We start from the raw sequence: 9750 nt of genomic DNA on the forward strand, positions 1-9750 counted from the left end.
TTTCCTTAAATTTAATAAAGATGCTCAAAAATGTTCTTTGCAGTTTTTTTTAATATTTACAGTTTCTTTTTTACAAAGTTCTGTACATAAAAATAAATATACAGAAACAACCCTATCAACTGTCTGCATCAGTGCTCCTCGCTGGTGGGCTCACCATTTACAAGGAAGACATCATTCAACGCAACCTGTCACAGAGACTTTTCTGCCAGCAAGGACCTCTTAACTTGAAGGATCACTACATTGCTAGGTCTCTTTTATCAAGATCACCAATCATTGGAGGCCTTTAGCTACCAAATAGCAATTAATTACCCATGGAATCAATGACCACAGTCACTGGCTTCAGTGGAGTGTGGCCAAGTGCCAACTGCTGCCAAGCGACCATGTCCACGCCCTATGCTTCTTTAATGCTTGAAGACGTGAGTATGGCTAATATCACAAAGAAAGCCCCCTCCTCCTGCTAGTCACTGTGAAAAGCATGCGTAAGGCAATTGAGGGTTAAGGATTCATCTTGCTAATGTCAAAAGCGACACTAGCAAGATTCTTAGCCTCATCCACCAGATGACGGGCCTCTGCGGCCAGGCCTCCAGGAGCAGGCTCCACCTCCTTCTCCAGACAAAGGGTTGTAACCTGTGGCAGAGAGAGGAAGCAGAACAGCGCTGAAACATTCTGTATCAGATGAAATACTGTGAGCCTGACATGCAAAGTGAAAGTGCTGCGAAGATATATCCTAGCCTCACGGACATTTTCATAAAACTTTCAGTTACCAGATGACAAAAATACTTTATCCTGTGACGACACTTTGGACTGACTTTCTGGTGGGAATAAAAGAAGCCATGCAACTTTTCTTCAGACACACACCACTCCCCTACAGCAAGCCAGCTTTGGGTTCCTAATGCACAGGGGATCCGAGTCCAACCTTTAAGGGCAGCCCAGCGTATAACCAGGCTGCGCAGAGCCTATGTTCCAGGCACCCCACGGTCCTCCAGGAGGCCATCCAGGCTTCCACACTTCTGCTTCTGCAGCCCCTCCCCATAGAAAACCCCTCTCCCAAGATGGAGAATAGAGCATCATCCTACAAAGCTTTCTAGTGCCTTTGCCTTCCCCTCCCCCACTCAGGATTAATGTGAGCCCCCTGGCAAATCACAAAGGATGGCTTATTTTCATCTGGCTGCAAGTCCCATCTTCCCCAAAGGATGTGACAGTCCTCAAGACTGGGATAAAGACAGACGGCCATGTTATCAGCCACAGAGCTTGGGATTGCACACAGAAGGCGGCCCTCTGAATGAGCACCTGTCCCTGCCTCCTTGAGAAAGTCATTTGTAAGAAACAAGACAGCCTGGCTGGAAAGACCAGAACCGCTGTGTCCTGGACCGTGGACACACTCACCTCCAAGATGCGTGAACTAGTCCTCACCCCACTCACCTCTCCCCTTACAGGGCTGTGTGGGATCAAGTGAGAATACTAAAACACAGGTGCAACCATCCCGTCATTTACTGGGGGCCTTGGGCCACCTCTTTTTCTGATTGCTTATCGAGTGCTACCTGGAACTGAGTGGACACTGAGGCCAAAGAGGTGACAGGACTCCTGGAAACAGGTCTTTGCCCACATCCTTGCCTGAAGCCCACTGGGCAACAACAAGGCTCAGCAGGTTGGCCACTTCCAGCCACTGACGGCTGCCCTGCATCTGTTTCTTTAATTTCATCTTCATAATCTTAAACTTCGGAATTAGTCTCAATTTATAGACGACACAAAGAAACAGAAACCAGTTTTTAAAGGGAACTCTGTCCTGTAATTGTTCAGCATGCTTTCATGCTGGATACTGACCTCCTCCCCGCAAAGGCTTCTTGTCAGATTTTCGTTTCGGGATGACTGACGAAGTAGAAGGTCCAGGGCTATCTTCTTCCTGTTGGAACACACACAGGCTTAAGAATCCAGCTAAAAATATTCCAGTCTAGGAACCTGCATCTACTTGAAAAGAGCCTGCTGGGCTGAATGCTCCATCACCTGACGCTTCCTTGCATCTCCTCTATAACTTCTTCCTTCTTGCACGCTGTCCCATCTTTCAATCTTCTGTCTCCTTTTTTCTTCTTCGAGCTGAGGAAGAATAACACACGGTATAGAATGAATTCATAAGCTGCCGTCCTTCTCCAAGAAAACATAATTGTGCTGTTTTTCACTGAAAGGTCTTTCAAAACACACCTTTGCTTGCCCTTCACTTTCTTCTACTAATAAAACTGTTGCCATCTAGTGGTGTGAGTTTAACTCACAAGCAGAACCTTTGGTTTTTGTACACCATTAAAGAAAGCAAAAAGCCATTAGGGAAAAAAGTGTCGACACAGTTCTACTGAAGCTGGACATTTCTGGTCATGTGGAAAGGGTGAGCATGACTGGCAGGCCTGCTTTGCTGCTACCGGCTGTGTTCCCTGAGGAAAGTCATTTAAGCCCTTTGTTTCGTAGGCTGTCGGGATCCAATGAGAGCAGATTTGGAAGTGCTTTGAAAGTCAGGTACTAGGGGAACAGCAGAGGATTATGTCCAACAATGAGCACTTAGAAAGCTTGCGATTATACGGTTCCTAGGGCTGGAGGAGGTGGGGTTACAGCACCCTGGGTCTTTGCCTCTGCTTCCTACTCCTTGAAGAGCAAGCAACTGGGCACCACAGACTATGTGCATGCAAAGGCCACCCACTCTCTCATGCCCAATGGAATCCAGACCCAAACCATACGTCATTCTGGTTCTGGTTAAACTGTGATGTCACAAAGATTGCAAAAAGGTGCCTTAGAAAGCACATATCCCAAAAAACCGTTGCCATGACTTTCAGGGTCCACCACTTCTAAACCCAAACGCCTGTCACCTCAATGTTTTCTACTGTCTGCAGAAGGAAACCACCTCTTGACCTAAAGGTTGTTTTATGTTCACAGCTAACATGGAGAACACCAGAATGGAACACAGCTGAGACCTGAGACCACAAACATAACAGCTGACCGAGCTGTGAGTCAGGCAGACTGTTTGCTAATTTTGTTAAGGGCATGAGACAAAACCACATATGCTATATATAACAACTTTAAAACTGAACACAGGCTTTTGTCCTCTTTCCAATTTGGGGAGGATCATATTACAATTAAAAAATAATAATCTTTCAAAAAAAAATTTTTAAGCTCCATCACGAAACTAGATAAATGACCAGGCTGTTTAGCTAAAGCAAAAACTTATGCCCTCAAGTCATTAATTCTGACACGTGGAATTACTCTACAGCTCCAGAAACAAAAGAGAAATTGGCTGGAAATCAGCAAAGAAAAAGGTTAAAATAAAATGGCTCAAAAATGGCATCTATGTATACCATGCTGCCATTTCTATGGAAAAATGATGTATGTTATGTGTCCACATATGGATAAATATTATTTCTGGAAAAATACCTAAAAAACATAGTATGGAACACTTAGGCAGCAGCAGATAAGGGAGCAAGAAAGGCAGAGAACTTAATTTTCATAGCAGGGATTTTTTTATACCATGAATTTTTTTTAACCTCATGTGATTTAGAAAATTATATAAATAATAGGAACGTGCTAGTACATTTTAGGTTAGTGACAGTATTTACGTGGAGGATGGGCAACCCCTAACCACTGAGGAAGGCTGCTGAGACTGAGCCGGTGTGTGTGTGCAGCAGGCGGCGTCCTGTTCTGGCCTTTCCCTCTGAGCTCTGGCCAAGCTGGGGAGACCAGCCATGGACTGGATGACAATGCACAACACTAAAGCTACCAGCTGTGGCTGAAAGGCACTCCACCCTGCCAACACCAGAGACAAGCAAGACCAGGAAGACCAACTTTTCTGGCTTCCTTCTGAGAGGATGGAGAGGGGCCTAGAAACATCTGCACTGAAGCTAAAAAGCAGAGTCCACATTCAGTCCCTTCAGTTACACAGACTGGGTCCAATGTGGTGGGTGATGTGAGTCCGTGAAAAGCAGCACACCCCATTAGTTGCAACCATCAGCCCTGGTTCTTCCCCACCCCCACCACCAAACCCTGTGTCTTTGAAACAGTTTTTCAAAACTCTATCTCCTGCTCTCGCCAACCCCCCATCTTCCATCTCCTGCCCTCTCTCTACTCTCCATCTCAACCCTGGGTTGAGCCCATCACAACCCTCCCCTGGCTCTCCTTCAATCCAGTGAAGAGTGACTCCACCAATCCAGGTCTTGTGAGACGCCTGGCTTGATACCAATCATGGGGCAAGAGGCTGAATGCGTGTTCTGTGTGTCTGCTGGCAAGACTCCTGTGCACAGCACACAGTTTTGAATGAAATGCTGTAAGGAAACCACTCAAAAGTAAAAACATAAATAACAGACACTCTTCTTTAAGAGTTATTTCCCCCCTAAACAGTAAGAAATGTAAGAAAGTGCACAAGGAAAACATGTTGAGCAATAGTTAGCTACACACACATACTTTTACCCACTTTTTCTTTCACTAAACCTCAAACTTAAGAACATGTATTCAAACTAAAACCAATTCATACCTGTCTTAGCTTCTCCTTATGCTTTTCAACTTGTGCATTTAATTCTTCTTGCATTTTCAAACGAGCTGCTGCTAAAGCCTCCTGTCGTTTAACAACAACATCAGGTTCTAAAATGTCAGAAAAAATTTGGAATAAAGCACCTTGTGTAATATAAAATGGGAACTCTTTAGGGTCCATAATATTAGAAGTACACAGAAGTCAGACAATGCAAAAATGTATTTTCACATGCATAAATCTACTCCTTTGTATGTATTCTAGTGCTTAAGGGGGCAGGGGACTATCCCGCAGCCATAGTTCTTAGACCCTGTTAAATATCCACAACATCAGAAATCTGTTCGAAACAGATTTCTGGGCTCACCCAGCAATTCCAATTCAGAAAGTGGCAGAGGCTCTGTGATTGAAATGTAACTGCTCTGATGGCTACAGTGGGATTCCGTTCCACAACAGGATACCTCCTAACACCCAGTCCCTAGGTTGACCAGAATTCTAGAAAATAACCAAGGAAACATAAAGTTTTTTGATCATTAGCCAACGCTTAAGTAGCCCAAATCTGTACCAGAAAGGTAAAGATCTTTAGATATTTTTTCCTTGTTTCTACAGGAAAAAAATAAAAAGAAAAATCTTTCCAGCTAGCATTAATAGAAACAACTTCTCCAGATATCTGGTTTATAAAACAGAACAAATTATATAGAGACAATCAAGTTCTCTATTTGCTCTCTAATCAGACCACCCTGTTAAGGAGTACTGAGGAGAACTACACAGTGGTGTGACTAATTTTTTCAACTAGGAAACAAACTAGAACGTATAGTTTGTTTCTTCTGGATTATAACCTCAGTACCATCCAAAGGATAGGCAATAATCATCACCCACAGAGAGCTGACAGTTGAGAAAGGTCACCAAACTGAACCCACATGGAACAGGGGCAAAAACAGCATAGTAGTGTGGTGTGGCAGAGGGGACTAGATCTTTTTTAGGGGGACTATTATCTTTTTCAAAGATAATAAAAGAATAAAAAAACAAAATTATAGTTCCACTTTATAGAAATATGAACTGTGGTAACATTCCTAACTGTTGGGTCATTCTTAGAATAAAATCAAATAATGTGTCAGAGTTTTTTTTTAATTTGTGTTTAATTTTTTAAAATTATAGTTGATTTACAATGTTACAGTATGCAGTTTTTTGAACCTAATTTTTCTTTTCTTTCTTTCTTTTTTCTTTTTTTTTTTGGTCTTTTTGCCTTTTCTAGGGCCGCTCCCACGGCATATGGAGATTCCCAGGCTAGGGGTCGAATCAGAGCTGTAGCCACCGGCCTATACCACAGCCACAGCAATGCAGGATCCGAGCCGTGTCTGCAACCTACACCACAGCTCACGGCAACACCGGATCCTTAACCCACTGAGCAAGGCCAGGGATTGAACCCGCAACCTCATGGTTCCTAGTCGGATTCATTAACCACTGCGCCACGACGGGAACTCCTCGAACCTAATTTTTCTAACAAAATTTTACAACACAAGGAAACAACTTTTACTGCACATTTTTTTAAATTGATGTGTTAATAAAATAAACTTCTTTTCTGAGGTGCCCATCCTAGTATCTTATATCTTATAAATCTACTCCAGTTGTGGGCAGGTCTCCCATTGCCAGCAATGGTTATACCAGGTGACTAAAGCCGTCATTCCCTAACACCACCAACATCCACTTCATAAAATCCTGCAAATTTTTTTTTTTTTTGGTCTTTTTGCCTTTTCTAGGGCGGCTCCCGCGGCATATGGAGATTCCCAGGCTAGGGGTCGAATCGGAGCTGTAGCTGCCAGCCACAGCCACAGCCACAGCAACGCGGGATCTGAGCTGCGTCTGCAACCTACACCACAGCTCATGGCAACGCCGGATCCTTAACCCACTGAGCAAGGCCAGGGACTGAACCCGCAACCTCATGGTTCCTAGTCGGATTTGTTAACCACTGAGCCACGACCGGAACTCCTAAAATCCTGCAACTTAAGCAAAATTTACAATTGTGGTCTGTTGTTGCATGTATAACCAACAATCAAAAATACTGAGAGAACGGCAGGACTGTAGGGTTTCATAGTAGAGGAGAGTGAAGGAATTTTCTAAATCTTTCTACTCATGCCTACTTTTGTGTTACGATGTTTGCTTTCCTCCCCAGCTGCAGTAATTGTGGTGACTCAGAGGACCGATAATTTGTATTTAATTATGCTGTTATGTTCAAAACATTTAACATTTTTGGAGGATATGTCCTCAGCAACTGTTAGCATCCAACTACTTAAAAGCTACTGGTTCAGGGGGAATGTGTTTTTGAAACAGCCAAGTGTAATAATCTATATCAGGTCTGATGAGGAAATCAAAATGCAGTGGCTGTGAAAAACTAAAAGAGTTGTCACTCACAATGGCTCTAGAGATAGCTCAGAGTTAGCCCGCAAGAGCCATGGATATGGAGAAAATGTGAAGCTCTAACCTATGCTGTTAAGTGAAAAACCACGCAACAAGATACACAGGGAGTGCCCTACACACCATCAAGCAGAGTTTTTCTCCCATTAAAAGCTGCAACTGAAACAAAAACCTATGGTACATTCACCAAAATCAATTTCAGAAGCATAAAATAGTTTCCCTTCTACATAGAGTTGTACTTCTTACTCTTAATATCAGACTAACTTTTGAAATATTTAAGTAAGTGTAAAGCCACGCCTTGATTTTTTATCAGGCACTAACCCAGGGCAGCAGCAGCTCCATCCAGGTGCCTCTGCCTCAAGGCCCTCAGCCGGGTAGACAGCTTCTGAAAGACCACGTAGAGAAGAATGCAGCAGAAGACGATGTACCAGCCATAGGTGGCCAGCAGGGAGCCCACTGGAAAGAAGAAACAGTTTTCAAGAAAGGAAAAAAGACGGGGCTTTTCCATGAAATTCCACAAAGGCAAAATGAGCCTAGTTCCTTCCGGGTCTGGCTGAGATCTCCTAAGCAGGCAGTTACAACAGGGAGAAGTGCGACAATTCAGGGACCACTGAGAAGGGACTTCTCAACCACTTGGGGAACACGAGGGGGCAAGTCCGGAGGATGTGGGGTACGCCAGCCGGGTTTCGAGGGGTGAAGGGAAGTGTACTGACTCAGGAGACCAAAGGCCTTTCAGATTCTGCCAACATATAGAAAGGGGTGACTTTGCGGGGCTAACACAGCGCCGGGGGTGCGCTTGGGGCGGGGAGCCGAGGCCTGAGGCAAACACCAAGCGGCGAGTGACCCCAGTAACCGCAACCCGGAAAGGCTTGTTCCGTATCGAGTAAAGGACTAGCGCAAAAAAAGGGTCGACGGCGCCGCCCAGGGAAGCGCCGCTCTGGGAGGGCTTCCACGCGCGCTCCGGGCCCACTGCCCGGGCCTGCGTGCGGCGCTGACAGCCGGGTGCCGGCCGGGCCTGGCCCGGGCGCAGCGGAGAACCACCCACCGAACATGGCGGCGCAAACCCTCTGCCCAGCGGCCCATGCCAACTCACCCGTGACGTGAAGGAAGCGCAGGCTTTCGGTCTCCAGGGCCGGCCGCGCGGACAGCTGGTCCCCGTCCTGCTCCATAGCCACCAGCGTAGGGCCTGGCCCGGCCGGCTGCGTCAACTGGAGCCTTCTCCTTCCGGCCAACCCCTATGTACACGTGGCGCGCCAAGCCGGCATTCAGGCGTCCGAGCCAATCGCGTCGCGACCCAGCCCAAGCGTTCGGCCAATCGTAGCGAGGGCGTGGCCGAAGCGACCCAGCTTGGGAAGAGGGGAGGAGGGAGGGAGAGTTGTGAGGGCTTGAAAAGCGATTGCTCGGGAGGGGCGGTGGCTAGATCCCGGAGGAGCTGAGAGAGACCGGGGAGGGGCGGGGTGACCTGCTGCCTGAGGGGTGTCCCAGCTTCGCTGCGCCTTCGGCCTCTTGGCGACTTCCTCACAACCTCCTTAGGGAGTGTTTGCTTTTGATTGGACACCGAGGTCGTCCGGGGAGGTTGGAAACCGGATTTGCGCCCACACCCTTAATCCTGGCCCAGAAAGTCCCCGCTCGCCTCGGAGTTCTATTCTTTAGAATCAAAATCTCTGGAAAAAGAATGACCCCAACAACCAATGGCCCCACCTCGCACTGAATCTTACTGAGTGTCACAAGGCTTGATGATTATGTTTAATAGCGTCCTGGCTGTTTTCTTGGCCCACCTCCACCCCTCACCCACCGCCACCTCTCTGAGGCCAACCTTAATCACCACCCCCCCTTTTTAGGCCGCACCCAGGGCATACGGAGGTTCCAGGCTAGGGGCTGAATCAGAGCTGTAGCTCCGGGCCTGTGCCACAGCCACAGCAACACAGGATCCAAGCCACATGTACAACCGATACACCACAGCTCACAGCAAGGCCGGATCCTTAACCCACTGAGCGAGGACAGGGATCGAACCCGCGTCCTCAAGGTTAACCACACTTTTTGAAATCTGACCTTGAGATTTTCTTGAAGAAGGATTTAAAGTGAAGGTACCTAGTCATGTCTCAAAAAAAGGGATGAGGATTAGGAATAGGGCCAGGAGGACCTCAGAGTGTGTGCCCACGCGAGGCTGGAGGCCCAGGGCTCCCTTGGCTGCCTCACCCAGACTTTTCTCAAGGGGGCGACCTCTGAGACTTCACAAGGGCCTTTTCAGCACTGAGTCGGAAAAGCAGTAAGAAGGGCTCCTCACTGAAGAACTTGAATTCATGTGCCTTGGCAAAGAAAGCCTGAACGTTTTACTTTTTTTTTTTTTTTTGGTCTTTTCTAGGGCTGCACCCGCAGCATATGGAGGTTCCCAGGCCAGGGGTCTAATTGGAGCTGTAGCCACCGGCCTACGCCAGAGCCACAGCACTGCCAGATCTGAGCCTCGTCTGCAACCTACGCCACAGCTCACCGCAATGCCGGATCCTTGACCCACTGAGCGAGGCCAGGGATCGAACCTGCAATCTTGGTTCCTAGTCGGATTCGTTAACGACTGTGCCACAATGGGAACTCCTGAACGTTTTTCTTAATCTTGAAAGAGCACTCCTCCAATTGGGAAATTAAGGACTTGATTTTATCAGTTAAGACTGTGAATACAGCCCTTTTTTGATGAGTTTAGGAAGAATTTTATCCACCTCCCCACCGCCTCCCCCATTGATATTTCTCCTCCTAACTTGTGAAAAATGACGAACTCTTTGCTTTGAGGGGGTTTCTTACTTGCTCTGGCATCTTGCAGGAACTCACTCTGCTAAAACTGA

The 9750-nt window shown here is 46.8% G+C and overlaps 1 protein-coding gene across 1 annotated transcript; it reads right to left on the reverse strand.

Moving 5' to 3' along the window:
- Positions 1-207: 207 nt before the first annotated feature.
- SELENOS (selenoprotein S) lies at positions 208-8122 on the reverse strand. Its single transcript, NM_001164113.1, is given in 6 exon segments — positions 208-627; positions 1825-1903; positions 2005-2094; positions 4508-4614; positions 7235-7369; positions 8007-8122. Coding segments are annotated over 6 exon segments (573 nt in total). The 5' UTR covers positions 8083-8122; the 3' UTR covers positions 208-541.
- Between the last annotated feature and the right edge of the window lie 1628 nt (positions 8123-9750).

This window comes from Sus scrofa, chromosome 1 (genome assembly GCF_054392235.1).
Source record: "Sus scrofa isolate SSC_HxYL_T2T_F1_AM1 chromosome 1, Sscrofa_HxYL_maternal_Yorkshire_Landrace_v2.0, whole genome shotgun sequence".
NCBI lineage: Eukaryota > Metazoa > Chordata > Mammalia > Artiodactyla > Suidae > Sus > Sus scrofa.